Below are 19,318 nucleotides of genomic sequence, written 5' to 3' on the forward strand. Positions count from 1 at the left end.
ACAGAAGATTAATACTTTCAGAAGAAAAAAAAAACAGCTAAGGATGTGGGGCAGTGGATAAGGTTGCTTCTCCCTTAATTAGAAATCTCAGACTCGAGCCTTGAGTATAGAAAAGTTCTTGATTGGAAATGCTTCCCTCCAAATAGGACCTACACGGCATGAATTCGAAATAATCGAATTCCAATGGATGGTGAATGACAATGTTGAAGACTTTGTTTGATCTTCTTGAATCAAGATTTTGGGATCTCCAGCCTTCTAGGTAAAGTTATCACTACGATGACTTATCATCGTCCATAGTCCTATTTCCTTTGACGATCTTTCAACCATCTCTCAACCTAAGTTAGGTCTTTTGTAAGTGATCTTACATATTATTGTTGACTTTACATAGTTCATTGTGATAATTCCAGTGGAGAAATTGTCTAACAGTATTATATATTCATTGTATTTGAGGAGGATCTTCATTAAACATAATGCTCCCAGCCGTTTCTTCTGCTTCTTGGCAATCACAATGTAAGCATATCGAAGCCAACACAGTTTGGTGTTCGAAAATAATTCAGCTTCTTCATCAATTTTGTCTAAAACTATGAATTCAGACTCCATCATAGAGCATTGTCTATCGAACTAGTTTGGATTTTTTTTTTAACAAAGTTAATTACAATGTGGAAGAAAACAATTTAGTATCACTAATAACATTTTATATGCATATATAGTCCATATACTATTATAGTTTACTAAAGAGAATACTAGTAATGAGTTTTTTTTGCTCAGATTAGCAGTATTTATGGGACATCTTGCTTGGCTGAAAATGAGTGATAGGAACACCCTTTGAAAATAGTAGTGTAAAGCAAATATCAATTTGGAATGCAACTAAATTTTAGAGATGTATACATATATGTAGTTGCTAGCACAGACCAAAATTGTCCCGAATGATGTAATAATATCAGTTCAAGATTGTTTAGTGAGGTAATAGGACGCCCGCAGAATTAATGTATCTTTTTGAAAATTCGGAACAACTTCAAGTCACTTTATGTCTTTTCTCTGTGTTTTATCTATTTAGTGGTGAGCTCTCTTGCCTAAAGTGGAGGCAACTTTATAGTGATGTTAACATGTTGTCCCATCTTCCTAGAGCAGTGTAGGTTTTGTAACAATGGAGAGACTGGGGTCCTCCTTAACTAATAAAGTATACTGCTCCTTTATATAATAAAAGTTATCAAAGCCTAAGAGGTAAGAGTATATATTTTATAAAAAACTTTTCTTTTTGCATGTAATCAAATAATTTATGTAATCTCACCTTCTTTTTTTTATAGTGATCCTTTTTTTTTGTCTTCACTCAGAATGGTTATGAAAAGGAACAGCTGAATAAGCATGTTTGTCCTTTTCTATGGTACTTTATTTTCGGATATCAAATATAGAGATCTGGTTAATGGACCACAGCTAACACTAAGATAGATACTTTTTTTTAAAAATAAAATTGTGATCCCATGAAGTGGTTGAAACTTTTGAGGTTTCAGGTTCAAAACTTAATGGAGACAAAAAAATAATAATACTAGATTATTCATTCCATTTGTTATCGCCTTAGTGGACAGAGTTATTTAGTATTTGTTATTGATGAAAAATGACAGATATCCTGTGAAATTAATCGAGATGCTCAAAAGCTACCCTAAATATTTACATCAATTTCATGAATTCAACACATGTAAAATTAAAGAACTATATCAGAAAGTCATAAAGGTTTAAATTTGTCTTGACATCCAAGTGATTTGCAGTCTAAAATAGAATTTAAAACGCATGATCAACTTAGAAGATAAAAAGTAGTACTATCTTTTTCATAAGTCTCCTCAAATTACGTTGATCAAGAAACTAGAAATTTTTGGACGTATTTGTAGGCCATCTAAAAACATACATGATGGCAGTAGAAAAAAGATTTTCCCACTAATCTAGTGTTCATACAGGTATAGGTAGAGAGAAACTTAAAATTATTATTTTTTAAGTAAAGACCATAATTAGAAAAAAGTTGCTCAACTATATTGAAGCATATCCAAACAGAGTACAAGAAGGGAATGTCATTAGTGAGAACTCAATCAGGGGTGAAGCTAGGTGGGGATTCGTGGGTTTGAACGAACTCAATAGCTTTTCCGTAGACCATATATTTGTACTAGAAAATTAAGTACAATAACTTTGAATTCCTAACAAAACAAATTGACAGCTCAATGGTAAGGAAGATGAAGAAAATTTAACCCCAAACTCCTAATACTGGCTCCGCCTCTGAGCTCAACTATATTGAAGCATATCAAATTAGATTTTTGACAACATAATTGTCACTTTTAAGTGACAGCAAACATGGGTGTATAATATATAAAATCATTCCATTACCACTTTGTCCTTGGATCCGTGAAGAGTGAGAGAGTTGCCTGTTTGGGGCCAGAAGAGTTTCAAATGATGTGTTACTCAAGGACATAACCATCCACATTAAGCACCCTGAATTAATCAACTACATGAAGTTGAAGTTCTGTTGGAATTCATGTAGTCTAGTATTTTAAAAAATTAACAGCCCACTATTGTTGATTGAGAGACTCAAGTCTACACCCTAACCGAGACACAATGCTTGAAACCACAAGTGATCCCAAGTTAACCCTTGACGTAACATGTCTAAAAGCATATCATATGAAAATTGAAGCAGAAAGTTGTAAACAAATGCATTGTACAATGAACTCAACAATTTAGTTTCATGCCCGTAGGCATCTATCAATAGATCATTATACACTTCCCGAGTTTTTAAGTACTAGACAGATGGTACAACTACTGTACCCCCTTTTGTACATAAATCTACATTATGAAATAAAGAGAGAATAATACAGTTATCACTCAATAAAGACCATGATACTCTTTCAAAACTATGAGTAAAGGACGATCACACTGGCGTTTAACACAGGGATATTACAAAAGAAAACTCTGTAGATCAATGGGCACTAACAAGGAACGGATGCTGGCAAACACTGCACTCTATCGTTTCTGATCCAGAAACTGGCACTTCAACCTGCAAAGTCAAATTCCATATAAAATTCATCCACAGGGACAGTATATTCTTGGGTTTCTAGGAATAGACACAAACAGAACAAGACGGGAAGAAAAGCATGGTCTATGGTACCGAACCTGTAAATGGACTGTGCAAGTTGGACACTCTACCTCTCTCATCCCCTTAGATCCTTGAGAACTAAGACCTGAATATGATAAGACATCATCAGCTCCAAGAGAAAACATTCTCCAACTTGTAGTACTCATAGAAAGGTTTGCATGCCTATTCCAGATAGCAATCATTCTAAACAAGTATTCAAGCCAATTAAACAAGAAACTGTTGCAGCCGTGGATACTACCTGTCGAAGTCTTGCGGTTATTGTCCATCACCTCCTGTTTATGAATTTCAATCGTAGAAATTAGTATATGCTGACGAAGATGCAATAGAAATTTTTTAAAGTAGGTACACATTGGCAGAATATAGAAGTAATAAAACATAATGAAAAAAAACAACTTATAATCCATCGATAAATAATATGTCAACCCTAACCAGAAGCTTTATAAAGCACATCGCAAATTTAAAGTAGCAAAAATTATAATTTTTTGTTTGCTTCTCTCTCCAATTCAATCATCCAACTGCTCATCTCAAAATTGTTAATACATACTTCAAATGGTCAAAGTAATGTAACTTCCATAATTGTGGACATAAGCTAATTAGCATTGATTTCCAAGATACACTTCCAATGACCTATCTAAACAGAAAATTTCCGAACAGTCCTGATGAATAATTTAAAGAACCTAGGAAGTCAGTATTCACCTTGAGTTTTCTTGTAAGGTCCGCATGACTTTGCAATGCAGCAACTTTTGTTGTTGCTTCCGTGGCATTGCTGAGTCTCTGAGTTACCTCTGCCTGCATAATGAGGAAAGTTCAATCTTGTTATATCTTATAAAGTACTGCTTCAAGACATTGCAACCTATAAGATCACAAGGGAATGCAAAATATGGAAGGTCAATCGTTGAACAAAATAACAGATAAAAGAATGTAAAACATTGAAAGACACTGTCATGAAAGACTGAAAAAGCTTTAGAATACAATAACTATCAGATATTAAGAGTCCATAGCTTCATTAGATTGTTGAAAGATTGTTGTCCAAGAAAATGTTGATAGGTTTAACGTCCTCCGTTTAAAATGAAATAGTCAACGTTTGTTCATAAAATAACAATGAAAGTTCCCATGTGGTAGTATCTTATCTTTAATAAGCAACAGAGGCTTTCTGTTCAGAATAATTACACACTATTTTCTCTGATGTTTTCAAATAGATGGAACACATGCACTGCTTTTATCTAGCGCTATTTCCTTAATGGGCTCAACTATGTAGTTGGAGCTTTAGTTCTCCAATTTCTTTTTGATAAGGATTAGATCTCCAATCTTTTCTACATGTAATCGAGGTTTTGGCAGAAACTTTTCAGTTATTGAAACCTTTAGTAGCTTTTAGAGACGAAAGTCTCTTTGCAGCTGCTCATGGTGTTAAACCACTTCATCTTTCTTTATCTCTCAAGCATGAAACAGTGAGCTACGGCGAGATCCATTGATTTCCTTATGTCCCTCTTTCCCCAAAGCATTTTCACGTGCACCTAGTCCACAACTTTTCCTGATTCCACTTCTATTCAATTTGTACGAGTAATAATTGCACTTGTGTTGCTTCAAAACATCTCACTCTGACAAACTTAAGGGTGAGGTTAGAAGATTTAGAGCTGAATGATGTATATTAAGGCCGATTTTATTGGGAAAATACTAAATCAAGTTTGTCCAGTAGGACACTAGTTTTTATTTTTTTATTTTCTTTCCTGTAAGGGAGCATATTTGACTCTTTGGTTGCAACTACCAATGCCATAAAAGCTCCCATCCAAGCTTCCAGATAAGAGAAGTGTAAAAGTTATATCAATTAGAACAATTGGGATCTCATGCAAAAAAAGAATTTATTAGATACAGTAATATGGTCAAAGGATTTGGCAAACAAGAATCTAAAATTCCCAAGTGCTAAAAAAGAGTGAAAAACATCCGGAATAGGTGTGTTTTTACCAGTTAGAGAAAAGCTGAGGTGAGAAGTGTTAACAACATTTTTCTAGTCAAACTACAGTCTAACTTTAGTATTATAAGCATGGAAAGTCACATTTAACATCCCATTAATTGAAACAAAGAAGTCACATTTAACATATCTTTATAAATGAAAACCATAAACCTGAAATTAACCCATTATTTTACTAGGGCATACCATGCATCGGTCACAAACTCGAACTGGATGTGCATCTTCATCCGCGGTGAGGGCAACTCTACCTTGCGTGCACTTGTCACAGAAAATATCCCCACAATTCCTGCAGTGGTGCTGATACAGATTTAAAGAAGACATATGAGAAGAGAAAATAAAAACAGGAAATACGAAAATGTGACATTTACCCCACTGTTCAAAATAAATGTACCTTTCTATTGAAAGCACTAAAATCTGTCGCACAAGCAGTGCACTTTCGAACTGCTTCATCAGGAACCTATATGAGAGTAATTAGGCAAAAGAGAGCCACAAATTTGTTAAGAGTTACTTGCAGTAGTCAATTCAACAGGAAGAAATGGAAAGCAGGACCACTAAATTAATGCATTTGTTGATCATAAATCTAACCCAGAAATCTTTCTCTTCATTTAGTGGCCTCATCAACTTCATCAAATCAGCAAAACCTTTCTTCTTCTCAGCAGCTTGCTCAGATCCCTTGATTGAATCTGAAGGTTTATTACTCTCACCCATCTCCTTGACCTGAACCCCATAAAAGAAGCATGTGTACATTGGTTATGACTAGTCAACTATTCAGAGGAGCACTTTATCTAGATATCTTGTTGAGAGCAACGGCAGTAGATGAAAGAAAAACAATTTCAATTGTATCCAATAGTTTAAGTGAACATATCTGAAGAGTAGGAACACCAGCTAAATTTGATATGCACGAAACAGGGAGAAGAATTAATCCATTGAGCTTACAGTTACTTATAGTAGTTGCTTCAGCTACAAATCTAATGGAAATTCCAATGTAGAAGATAAGCAAGCATCCATAGGAGGGACAATCAAATGCAACTTTAAGTCTTCAATCTACTGCTGTGTGAATACAGGATAAAACCTAATACAGCTAACCAAACCAGCTAGAGTTAACCTCCACTTTTAACCTATTTTGACATATAAAATCGAGCCAAGTATAACATGAAGAGTACAATTTCTACACCCTTCCAAGAAAAAACCAAGATGGTGATGGCTGTGGCTCTTTGCTTTGCTTGGTTGGGGGAGAAGGGGGTTGCAAACCTTCCACCTATCTGATTCCTCTATGGGTAGGATTTTCTTGACCAACCAAAGTCGATGGTATCAGTATTATCCCTCTACTGTTACCCCTAACCCATTAAGACATACCTAATCAATTAACTCCAAAAGTCATACATATCCAAAATATATGAGTTGATAAAATTAGTCATCCCTACTACACCAAATTTGCCTGTCCATAGCGAATTAGAGAACCACTTTGTAGTCTTCACAAGCTCCTTTTCGTTGATGGGACCAAATCTCTTGTGCTTTTCCAATTCCATGTTACTGGCCAAGTTTATAGGCCATGCAATTTTCCCATAAAGATGAGAGCAAATTCAAATACTTACAATTCCTAAGGATCAGATTTAGGTTCTTGGCTTTAAATATTGCCATAAAGTAATAATCGAAATCCCAGTTACATATACCCTTAATTATTTCCAGCAGCCCCATTAATGGGTCCTGATTTCAGATCTCATAACATATTGTGCTAACTCATTTGGGCTCATTCAGCCAGTCTATTCTCTTGAACAAAATTGTCTTGCGCGCTCCATCCCTAAAAATGATGTCATTCTATTAATGGTCATACATCAATCCAACTATTCTTGTTGCTTTGTCATTTGTGATCTCATATCCTCCATTTAGTTTTCATTGCTATATGTATCTGAGCAAAATTATTTTCCAATTTTGAAACTGCCGCATCTTCTCTAGTTTCCTCTTTCTACATTAAACCACTCAAGCTCCCACTTGGCAAGCCTAACTTGTTATCAAAACCTCACATCAAGAATATTCCAATCCTGAACCAATCAAATAATCCGTCCCCATGTTGCTCTCCAATTGAATCAGCTATCCTGTTGAGTATCTTCATCGCTGTAAGGTGCCATTTACTAACAGGCAAAAGCTTAACCCCATTAATTCTCCTATCATCCCCCCCATAATTCCCTCCTTCATAGTCCTCTCCTCTACTTAGCTATTCTAACACTCTCATGTACCCCTCCGTCACTTCACCTCAACACGGCACAACCTCCTCATCTGTTTCACAAACCAATTAGAATCTGGCTGTATCTAACCTCCAGAATTCTTTATCCCCAAATAAGTAGCTAAACCCAGACATCTCTCAGATTTAAAAGTTCACGTCACTGAATTGGACTAAAACTAATTGTAGCATAAATGGTGGGTAACACCAAATAATATAAATCTTCCATGACGGGAAAAAGAAACTAAATGAAGTTCAAATTCATCACTTATTAAATAGACACTTCGTGTCTTACCTCCAGAGTAATAGTGTGTGAAAAAATCAGCAACGCCTATTCATTTTGTGCTAAATGCTAGTTCTCTGGCATGAACTACACACCTTGAGAGCAACATATAAATTCTAACACCACTAAGACAACAGGTCAGATATCCTTTAGTAGGCATACCTTTACGCAAACAAAAGAAGGATAATAAGTCAGATAAAGAAGACAACTTCTTGTGTAACTCAACACATTCCACAACTGCGGGATTAAAGTTATATGTAGCAAACCCAAGGAAGACATTTATCAAACACAAACATACAGAAAGATGAGATCAAATTTTGAAGAGTGAGATCTTTTAACCTGAATACTTGCGGCTGTCACAGTGTCCAGCATATTGTTCACAGTATAGCTATTTGATTTCAGCCTGATACGTCTAGGTTCCATGTCAACCGAGTTTTTGGCCCAAAATGCAAATATATATGTATCCAACACCTGACAGAGAAAGAATAATAAATGAACTTATTTCACAGGCATCTTGTCTGCAAATGAAATAACATATACCAGAAGTAATACAATCAAAATGACAAACTTACCTCGCATCTTGTCACATTCTCCAGCAAATATTTTCTCAGAGTTCGGCTTGTAGCAGGATCAAGTAAATGAATCCCATCTAGACCAATCTGAATTTGAATTTCAATGCAAAACTTTAGAATATATAATTGGTGAACTGGTAGATATTATAAATAAATAAACAGTGGTAAGCAGATCAAAGCATAGCCATGATAGTCAACATAAAAGTAGATGCAGAGGATTCATATAAACGACTTAAACTAGTTAGGAATTGTGGCTTAGTTTATTGATTGAAGCAGGCCAATTATAACTTCAAATTGCAATTATTTTCCCTTTCAAGCTTATGAAAGTTGTGCAAACACCAATAATCCTACTTTCTAACCTGACAAAGCACATCCATGTCACTCTGACCAATCCCTTCTGATAAAAGTTTGACGCGGAACTTCAACACACCACCTGTAACATCCTGTTGTTCCTCCATTTTCGGGGTTGCTTTCACAATTTTACGACTACTCTCATATCCTTGGTTCTCCCTCTGATTTTGAACATTGATAGGCCTCCCATAATCATCAAACATCACCCCAACATTCGACTCAGATCGACTCTCTTTATACAACTCATCTTTCCTACCATTATATTTATAAATACCCGAATCACCATACGATCCATTATTCTCAATTGTATGATGAGCAGAGGAACCATAATTTTGTGCCGTATAATCGTAACTCATAGGGGTTTGATTTTGATCATACGGAGGATAATAATAATTCGGGTGAGGAGCATCAAGGTGAGGGAAAGTGTAAGGTTGTTGTTGATGAGAATAAGGTGGGAAGGTGGTGGAGTAGTCGGAGGAAGAGTAACTGGAAGGTTCAGGAGGAGCGGAGGCGTAGGAATTGTAGGAATGATCGGGGGGAGTAGAGCTAGGGTTTGGGTTTGGGTTGTGTAAGTGAGGTTGGTGGTAGTAGGAAGAGCCAACATCGCCGTTATGCATGACTGAAGAATTTAGAGATCGGAGAAGATGAATCGGTTGAAGAAATGATGAAAACAGAGGAAGAAGAAGAAGAAATGGTGGAGTGCGAGGGAAGTTAAGTTTGTTGAGATGGCGACAGAGAAAAGAATAGCGTGTAAGCGCCACGGGATGCAATTTGGACTGGACCGGTTAGCGATATGAGGAACTTTCGCGAAATAGCATGACTTGTCCTAATAATTACATTTATTTTGTCAAAAAACTTTTTTTTTTTAATGCTTATCTAAATTGATGATTTTATTCACTCAGTCAACTTTTAATTATCATGATTTCCCTTTTTAGGATCAAACTATAAGAATATTGACTAACATTTTACGACGTATTTTTATTATAATGATATGCAAAAAAATTGCAATTTCTAGTACTTTTTATCTAATTTTTTTGTTTAAAATATTAAATTAATGTAATCTAATTTAACTTTAAAAATTAATCACACTTTCAAAATGCGCAATATGACAACTAAAAGTAGACAGACGAAGTATTTTATATCTTCTTCTATAATAAAATTCTATGATTCCTAATTATAAATTCTTACTAATTTCTCTTTTACAAATTCATATTAAAAAAATATCTTATTTTTTATATCTTCTACTGTAAAAAAATTGAATAGATTCAGTTATCCCATTTTTAATGTGACTATAATCTCAGCTATCCAATAATAGATTCAGTTATCCCATTTTTAATATGACTATAATCTCAGCTATCCAATTTTCAATGAGATTGAATTTCTATTTAAAAAACTATCTCAATAATTTACTTTTAAACTTAGGGTGTGTTCGGTATGAAGGAAAATGTTTTTCTGGAAAACAAGTTGATTTTTGACTTATTTTCTCTTGTTTGGTTGGTGAGTAGAAAATATTTTTCAGAAAAGATTTTTAGTGTTTTATTTATGAATGAAAAATATCTTTTATTTTTACTAGAGTAGAAAATAATTTTTGAAATTGAAACTATTTTTTAAAAACAAATTTAATTTTTTTTTGGGGGAGAGGGGTGGGGGCTGGGGATAGGGGTGAGGGTGGAGTAAAGAAATTGAATTTAGAAACAAGCTTAAAAATTATTATTTTTTGGGGTGAGGAGTGGTTGGGGGGCTGGTTTGAGGATAGGAACAAAATAAATTGATTTTTTCAACAAAAAAATAATTGTAATTTGAAGTTGGAAGAGAGTTTTGGAAAATGTTTTCCTTAAGTTTTGAAGAGAAGTCATTTTCCTTAAATTTGAAGAAAATGAGTTGATTTGGAAAACATTTTCCAAATCATTTAACCCAACCAAGCATGAAAAAATTGAAAAACATTTTCCGGAAAATGTTTTCCTTCATACCAAACACACCCTTTATCTCAATCAATTTATCAAAAACACTTATTTTTCACTTGCTTCATAGTGAAACTCCATTATTGTTAATAATAATTTCTTATAATTTTTTCTTTCACAAATCCAACCGAGAACTGATGTTCAGTCATTATTGAAGTTCGAAACTTCAAAGTTTCAAAATTCAATTTCCATAATATAAGTTGTGTTTCGGGTTGGTAATATCGCAAAAATTCAATTATGTATTGTGGATCCTAAATCTAAAATTTTGATTGATTTAAGGTAGTTTTTTAGGTGATGAACTTGGTGTAATCATTTAAAATTTATTAAATATAAATTTATAAAATGATTTGGATTATATTAAATTTATTAATATATTAGTCCAAATAAATATTATGGATTGATATAATTGAGTTAATTATTTAAATTCAATAAATATTAATTTAATTAAAGCCCGCTCCATAATGTCTATATGTCATGTCACTTAAATTTGATTGGTCGAAGAGAATCCTATTCCAATCACAACTCCCCTATTTTAAAACTATAAATAGGGGTCCTCATAATTCAGAAAAGTGGACCAAGAATTCGAACAAGAAGCTAGAGAAAACTTGTGGATCAAAAGTCGCAATTTCTCTACAAGTTCAAGAATTCGAGAATTCAAGTGTTCAAGTTTAAGATTTGAAGATGTCAAGATCAAGTTCAAGAACGATCAAGATCAAGACCACCGGATTAAAGATCAAGCTCGAAGCCCTTGAATTCAACTAGAAAGTCAAGATCAAGATAAAGTTCAAGTTCAAGATCAAGTCCAAGTCCAAGTCCAAGTCCAAGATCAAGATCGAGATAAATCTCAAGTTCAAGATCAAGCTCAAGAGCCCTTGAATTATATTTGAAAAGGCGGATTCAAAGGAATAATAGAGATTGTAACACTTTGAAATAATAAAACGATTGTTGCATAATTTTCCGTTCTTGATTATTGTTTTCTCGACGCGAATTTTATTGTCTACAAATTCTGGCACGCCCAGTGGGACAATCTCTACCTCTTATCTCAACTTTTCAAGCATCAAAGAATATCGAGATGACTTCCATGAAGAACAACTCTCGATCAACTGCCTCTAAGGCCACTAGCTCCAAGTTCTCTACTGAAGTTGAAAGCATTTTGGGTGTTACCTTTGGAAGTTTCAGAGTTGTTACGAGAAGAAAGGTTGTTACACTAGAACAACAAACACTTCAAGTGTCATCGCATCAACTCCAGTTTTTGGGTCNCTCCAAGTTCTCTACTGAAGTTGAAGGCATTTTGGGTGTTACCTTTGGAAGTTTCAGAGTTGTTATGAGAAGAAAAGTTGTTACACTAGAACAACAAACACTTCAAGTGTCATCGCATCAACTCCAGTTTTTGGGTCTACGACTTCAAAAATATCAAGTTCATCCGCAAATGCTTTAGAAGGAAGAAGTAGTGTTGTTGAAAAGATCAAGAAGACATTGGCTCTCCTTGAGCAATCTGGTTCCAAGAACTCTACCACAAAAGAGAGTTATAATTCAACGAATGAGTCACCTCCACGTGCATCACGTAATGTGAGTCCGTTGAAGATCAACTTATGCGACAATTCATGCTACTCTCCTACATCTCCAATGATCATGCAAACAATGGTGGTTGTTGCTTCTTCCTCTGAGGAACAACTCGCAAATCTGACGAAGTTGGTTGAATGATTGACAAAGCATGTACAACACCAAGAGTCTAGAATCGATAAGTTGATAGATCGAATGAAAGGAGTTTTAGATGGAGAAACGAGTCCTGCTCCCGAAAAATGTGTTGAAGTTCAAGATTGGAGATCCTGCGAAGAAAGCACCGCTTGTTAATGAGATGTAGTTTCTTCTGAAGAAATGATCCCTCTCGATCGCTTGAAGGAGTTCATTGAAGACACTATCAAAGATAAGTATAAAGTCTCCACCAAGTCTTCTCATATGTATGCTAAGTCATACACTGCAAGAATTGATAACTTAAAAATGCATGTTGGTTAACAACCTCCCAAATTTTAACAATTTGAGGGTATAGAAAATTCGAAGCAACATGTTGCACACTTTATGGAGACATGTAATAATGGTGGAACATATGGAGACTATCTTGTCAAGCAGTTTGTCCGGTCTCTAAATAAAATGTCTTTGATTGGTACACGGATCTTGAGCCCAATTCTATTGATGTTGGGATCAACTAGAGCACGAATTTCTCAATCGATTCTATAGCACGAGGCGTACTGTGAGCATGGTAGAACTTACGAATACTCGACAAAGAAAGGATGCACCAGCAATAGATTTCATAAATCGATAGAGGAACGCGAGCCTGAATTGCAAGGATAGGCTTAGTGAAGTTTCTGCAATAGAAATGTGTATCCAAAGAATGCACTAAGAGCTTCTTTATATCTTACAGGGAATAAAACAAAAATCCTTTGAAAATCTAGCTACTCGCGCTCATGATATGGAGTTGAGCATGTCCTCTGCCGAAAAGGATATGACGTTTGTCCATGACCCTTGCAAAGGAAGAGACAAGTAGGAACCTAAGAGATGAAGCAAATTTGTGCCCAAGAACGACAACAAAGAGTCAATGAATGTTAATGTGTCGCCTGTGAAGTTCACTACGAAGGAAGGGAAGAAGCAAAGTGTGAGAACGAATTTTCAAGCGCGTTTAGACCAAAAATCGATCCTAAGGAAAATGCAAGAAAAGAAATACCCCTTCTTGGATTCTGACGTTTCTGATATTTTTGATGAGTTACTTGAATTAAAGCTCATTGAGTTTCCAGGGATGAAGCGGCCTGATGAAGCTGGAAAAGTTGATAACCCATATTATTTCAAGTATCATAGACTTGTGAGTCATCCTCTTGAAAAATGTTTTGTCTTCAAGGATATAGTGATGCGATTAGTTAGAGTAAAGAAGATTGTCTTTGATGATGAGAAAGCAAGTTCTAATCAAATCTCCATCATATTCGGCTCGCTCAATCCGATCCATATATGTATCACTGAAAAGCATAAAAAAGAGTCATTGGAGCTAGACAAATCTCAAGTTGATATAGATGGTGATGAAGGCTGAATTCTTGTGACTAGGCGAAGACAGAACAAGTCAAGCTTATGAAAAGAATCATGTGAGCAATCGATTAGAAAGAAGATGGTGAAGAAATTGGTGAAGCAGAAATCAATCAAGCGCCCAAAGAAGGCAAAGGTAAAAGTGCATCACTAACAGAAACCCTGACATCCTGTAACTCTAGAAGAATTCTTACCAAGTTGGTTGTGCACAAAGTCTACTCAAGAAAATATCGAGACATCATATTTTAATGCTGATAAAGAAGAAACAATAAAGGTGTCTCCAACTGACAAAGAAGGAATAACGAGAGCATCCTCACCAAAAGTGTCTCCTAGTGGCGAAGAAAACGCAACAAGGGAAATCTTGTCAATGATGTCTCATTCATCTTCTGAAAAGCCTATTGAACCTTTTTCCAAGAAGCACATACATGTGATACAAAAATCACATTCACAAATAATGATCTTCTATTTGGTGAAATACTACACAATCGTCCTTTGTATATGATTGGTCATGTGCTAAAGAAGAAGATAAATAGAATCTTGATAGATGAAGGATCTGGAGTCAACATTCTGCCTATCCATACATTCAAGGAACTCGGCATCATGACCGAAAAACTTAGTGAAAGTCGTTTGTTGATACAAAGATTCAATCAAGGAAGATAGAGGTCCATAGGCTCCATTAAATTAGAAATCCATATGAAAGATTTGCGATCAAGTGCATTGATGCACGTGATCAATGCAAAGACTTCATACAATATATTACTTGGCAGGCCTTGGGTACACGAGAATATAATTGTCTCATCTTCTTACTATTAATGTTTGAAGTATCTTGAAGACGGAATTGAAAAGAAGATAGTTGCAGATGATAATCCTTTCACCGAAGTTAAGACGCACTTTGCCGATGCAAAATTCTATTTGAAGAGTTATGTTGTTAAAGGGACAAAATCAAATGATGTCAAATCAACCAAGTCTGACAAGATCACAAGCAAAAGAATCGATACGGCTGTCGAAAAGGCAAAAGTTGACACTAAAGAACTTTGTCCCAATCTCAATGAAGGGAAGACCATGTCTTCAAAGAAGAATCTGACTTCTGGACTTCGCTATGTTCTAAAAGTAAAGAAAGAAGAAGTCAAATCATCTAACCTTTAAAAAGATGCATTAAGAGGACTAACTCTTCCTATCAGACAGATTAATGCAATAAACTTGCCTTCAAAGCTGTCAGGAAAGACAATAACTCAAAATCAAGTGCGAGATGTGGCACTCCCTACAAAATGCACGGGAGAAGGTTTTGATCCTAATGCTTACAAGTTTTTGCGAAGGCTGGATATAACCCTAATGAGCTATCAATGTTAGGGAAACTCCCATCAGTTGATAAAACCAGGCAAGCACGTGAAGGCCTAGGCTATAACCAACCACCACCAGTTCGCATCTCCATAAGAAGAGCAAGCAATAATCATATAACTTTTGAAGATGATGTCATTGCTCCCAATAGAAAGCCTTCCGTCTTTGATCGACTTGAAGAATCGACTGCAAGAACTTCTGTGCTCAAGAGATTAGGTTCATTGAAGAAGAGAAACAACAACCATCAGAGAAGTTATCTAAAAATGATAACACTGGCTTCATCTATGATTCAAAAAGATTTCAAAAGTTTGATTCCTTCTAGAATGAGGTGACAAGTGGAACTTGTGGTTTCGTGTAAAAAGAAACTCAAGGCAAAGGCTCATATTGTGATTTACACCAAGGAGCGCGAGGAAGATGAAGAAATTGTAGGCTCCTCATATCATATTGCAATCCAGAATTAGCACAATTCTTTGCCTCAAATGAAGATTGATGAAAATTTAGAAGATATTGTCTGGTGTTGTAATATATATGTCAATTACAATAACCCTCTAGAAGAGGAAGATGTTGGAGATGCTCCACCAGAACTTGAAGAAGGAGTGAAGACCACAATAGATCCCTTAAAGGAAGTTAACATTGGCACTGATGAAGACCCAAGGCCTACTTACTTGAGTGCCTTTCTAGAAGTTGATGAAAAAATCGCTTATATGAATATACTCAAAGAATATGGGGATGTCTTCGCTTGGAGTTATAAAGAAAGGCATGGCTTGAATCCTAAAGTAGCAGTCCATCAGTTGGCAGTCAAAAATGGTGCTCGTCCTGTTAAGCAAGCCCAAAGACGTTTTAGGCCAGACTTGGTTCCATTGATAGAGAATGAAGTCAATAAACTCATTGAGGCAGGATTCATTTGTGAAATATCCTACATGGATTTCAAATATTGTTCATGTAAGAAAGAAGAATGGCCAAATTCGAGTTTGTGTTGAATTCAGGGATCTCAATAATGATGTCCTAAAGATGAGTTCCCTCTTCCCATTCCTGAGCTAATAATTGATGCCACCACTGGTTATGAGGCGATGTCATTGATGTACGGTTCTTCTAGCTATAATCAAATCTGCATGGCACCAAAGGATAAAGAACTCACCACATTTCGCACGCTTAAAGGTATTTATTGCTACAAAGTGATGCCTTCCGATTTGAAGAATGTTGGTGCTACATATCAAAGGGCTATGCAAAATATATTTGATGACTTGCTCCATAAAAATGTTGAATGTTATATGGATGACTTGGTGGTAAAGTCGAGAAAAATGAGTGATCATTTGAAAGACTTAAGAATGGTGTTTGAGTTGCTTCAAAAATATCAACTAAGAATGAGTCCATTGAAGTGTGCCTTCAGAGTTACTTCTGGAAAGTTCATTGGCTTCATTGTGAGACATCGAGGAATTGAAATAGATCAAGTCAAAGTTGATGCAATATCGAAGATGCCTGAGCCTCGAAATATTCATGAGTTAAAAAGTCTCCAAGGAAAGCTAGCCTACTTGAGTAGGTTCATCTCTAGCAGGACGATGTCAACCATTCGTTCATCTCATGAAGAAATGTGCTCCTTTTAATTGGGATGAAACATGTAGCAATGCCTTTAAAAGTATCAAGTCTATCTAGCGAAACCTCCAGTTTTGGCAACCCCTATACCAGGAAAGCCATTGATACACTACATTGTGGAACAAGAAAGGTCCGTAGGAGCCCTGTTAGCTCAAGAGAATAGTGAAGGCAAAGAAAACTCTCTTTACTACTTGAGTAGAACGATGACACCAAATGAGTTGAACTATTCGCTAATTGAAAAATTGTGCTTGGCGCTAGTCTTCTGAATTCAAAAGATGAAGCATTATTTTCAAGCCCATGTTGTTCATCTTATTTCTAGAGCAAATCCCATCAAGTTTGTTATGTCGAAACCTGTCCTTAGTGACCAACTAGCAAGATGGTACCTCTCATTCCAACAGTTCGAGATCGTGTACATCCCTCAAAAAGCTGTGAAAGGACAAACATTGGCGAATTTCTTGGTAGACCAGCCGATACCGGATGATTGGGAGTTAACTGATGAGCTTCCTGATGAAGATGCGATGTTAATTGAAGTTCAATCTCCTTGGAAAATGTACTTTGATGAAGCTGCACATCGTGGCGGAGCTAGTGCTGGCGTAGTGTTCATCACTTCACAAGAAGATATCCTACCATTCTACTTTACTTTGAAGCAATGTTGCTCCAATAATGTCGTTGAATACCAAGCGTTGATACTTGGACTTGAAATGGCCGTTAACATGAAGCAATTAAACTTACATGTCTTTGGTGACTCTCAGTTGGTGATCAACCAACTCTTGGGAAGTTATGAGGTGAAGAAGCCCGAATTACGTCATTATCATGATTATGCTCAAAAGTTGATAGGATGGCTTGGAGATGAAACCCTTCAACATGTGCGTAGAATGGAGAATAAGAAAGCTGATGCATTGGCTGCTCTAGTTTCAACATTAACCCTTCCTGATCAGACGTAAGTGACTATTTGTCAAAAATGGATAGTACCACCGCCAAATGAGGAAGAGTGTATAGAAAATGAGCTTAATCATCTCGTCGCCATTTCTGAAGCCGCGAAGAAAGAGTGGAGATAACCTATTATTGACTGCATGTGTTATGGGATACTTCTAGAAGATCTAAGGAGAAGGACTAACATTCGTCGTCGTGCACCTCGCGTACAAGGACACATTATATAGAAGATCATTTGAGGGTGTACTACTACAATGTTTGGGAGAGGAATAAGCAATTCAAGCTTTGCAAGAGCACAATCGGGAGTATGTGGATCACATCAATCTGGATCGAAACTCCACTTTCACATAAAAAGGATGGGGTATTATTGGTCAACCATGGTGGAGGATTGCTTAGAATATGCTCGAAGGTGCGATGCTTGTCAATTTCATGCGAATTTCATACATAAGCCGCCCGAAGTATTGCACCCAACTATTTGATGCTTATGGATTGGATGTTGTGGGACCACTACCAAAATCTTTTAGTGGACACTTATACATCTTGGCTGCAACAGATTACTTCTCAAAATAGACTGAAGCTGTCGCTCTTAAAGAAATGAAGAAAGAGAATGTTGCAAATTTTATCCGAGTGAATTTCATCTATCGCTTTGGCATCCCTCGCTACATAATAATAAACAATGGCAAGTCATTTGATAACAAGTTAATGAACAAAATTTGTGATCTCTTTGGTTTCAAGTAGCGTAAATCTTCTATGTATCATGTTGTCATCAATGGTCTCGCTGAAACATTCAATAAGACTCTATGCAACCTCCTAAAGAAAGTTGTCTCCAAGTCCAAACGGAATTGGCATGAAAGAATGGAAGAAGCTTTGTGGGTATATATGACGACATACCGCACTCCAACTCAAGCAACACCATATCCACTCACTTTTGGTGTTGAAGCAGTCCTACCACTCGAGCGTCAAATACCTTCCTTAAGACTTGCTATTCAAGAAGGGATCACTAAAGAAGAAAATGCTCGACTGCGTCTTGCTGAGTTAGAAGCACTTGACGAAAAGAGGCTAGAAGCCCAACAAAACCTTGAATGTTAGCAAGCTCTATCTCGTGTTTTCAATAAGAAGGTTCGCTTGAGGTGCTTTCAAATTGGAGACCAAGTTGTCGCGGTAAGAAGACCTATCATTACTTCGCACAAGTCTGGGGCAAATTTACCTAAAAGTGGGATGGATCATATGTCATACAAGAAGCATTTTCACATGGTGCATACAAGATTGTTGATGTAGATGACGTAAGGATCGGTCCTATTAATGCAAAATTCCTAAAAAGGTACTACCCTTGAAGTAAGATGATGTTTCTTAAGGTACGAGCCTAAACTGCATGTCACTCTTGGCCCGCAAGAGTATAAATTGTGTACGGCACAACAAAAATAATAAAATAATAATTAAAAAAAATCACTCAATCCCCCAGAACTACGTTGTGACTTGATCCTCTTCATTGAGGTACGTAGGCGCTTAGAATATATCCTAAGTTCAATTGCATGAGTGTAAAAAAACCACATGTTCCCACTTTATCTGTCACATGACAGTCAAAGCAATAAGTATTTTGTTTTATCTTTTGTCTCATCAAACTTTAGACTTGTACGAAGTATTGATTGATCAATAGATGGGGGCAAACCCTTATAAAATATGAGTTTCGTTAAGAACATGCTTGACGTTTCTTTAAACTCAGTCAAGTATATAAGTTGAAGTCTTCAAATCCTCCAAGTATATAAGTTTAAGTCTTCAAATCTTCCAAGTATGCAAGCTGAAGTCTTCAAATCTTCCAAGTATGCAAGTTGAAGTCTTCAAATCCTCCAAGTATGCAAGATGAAATCTTCAAATCTTCCAAGTATACA

At 36.0% G+C, this 19,318-nt stretch overlaps 2 protein-coding genes across 2 annotated transcripts; one reads left to right on the top strand and one right to left on the bottom strand.

Moving 5' to 3' along the window:
- Window positions 1-2,681: 2,681 nt before the first annotated feature.
- LOC125849318 (protein FREE1-like) lies at window positions 2,682-9,316 on the bottom strand. Its single transcript, XM_049529385.1, has 10 exons — window positions 8,541-9,316; window positions 8,182-8,268; window positions 7,949-8,080; window positions 5,691-5,822; window positions 5,497-5,562; window positions 5,292-5,402; window positions 3,833-3,925; window positions 3,375-3,408; window positions 3,154-3,221; window positions 2,682-3,037 (listed from the first exon to the last, which is right to left on the bottom strand). The coding sequence occupies exons 1-10, from the start codon at window positions 9,147-9,149 to the stop codon at window positions 2,960-2,962; spliced, it is 1,410 nt and encodes a 469-aa protein (XP_049385342.1). The 5' UTR covers window positions 9,150-9,316; the 3' UTR covers window positions 2,682-2,959.
- A 7,521-nt stretch (window positions 9,317-16,837) lies between these two features.
- On the top strand, window positions 16,838-17,440 carry LOC125847153 (uncharacterized). The gene has a single exon (XM_049526838.1). It carries the CDS (start codon window positions 16,838-16,840, stop codon window positions 17,438-17,440), a length of 603 nt encoding a protein of 200 aa, XP_049382795.1.
- The last annotated feature ends 1,878 nt before the right edge of the window (window positions 17,441-19,318 follow it).

Source organism: Solanum stenotomum, chromosome 12, assembly GCF_019186545.1.
Source record: "Solanum stenotomum isolate F172 chromosome 12, ASM1918654v1, whole genome shotgun sequence".
NCBI lineage: Eukaryota > Viridiplantae > Streptophyta > Magnoliopsida > Solanales > Solanaceae > Solanum > Solanum stenotomum.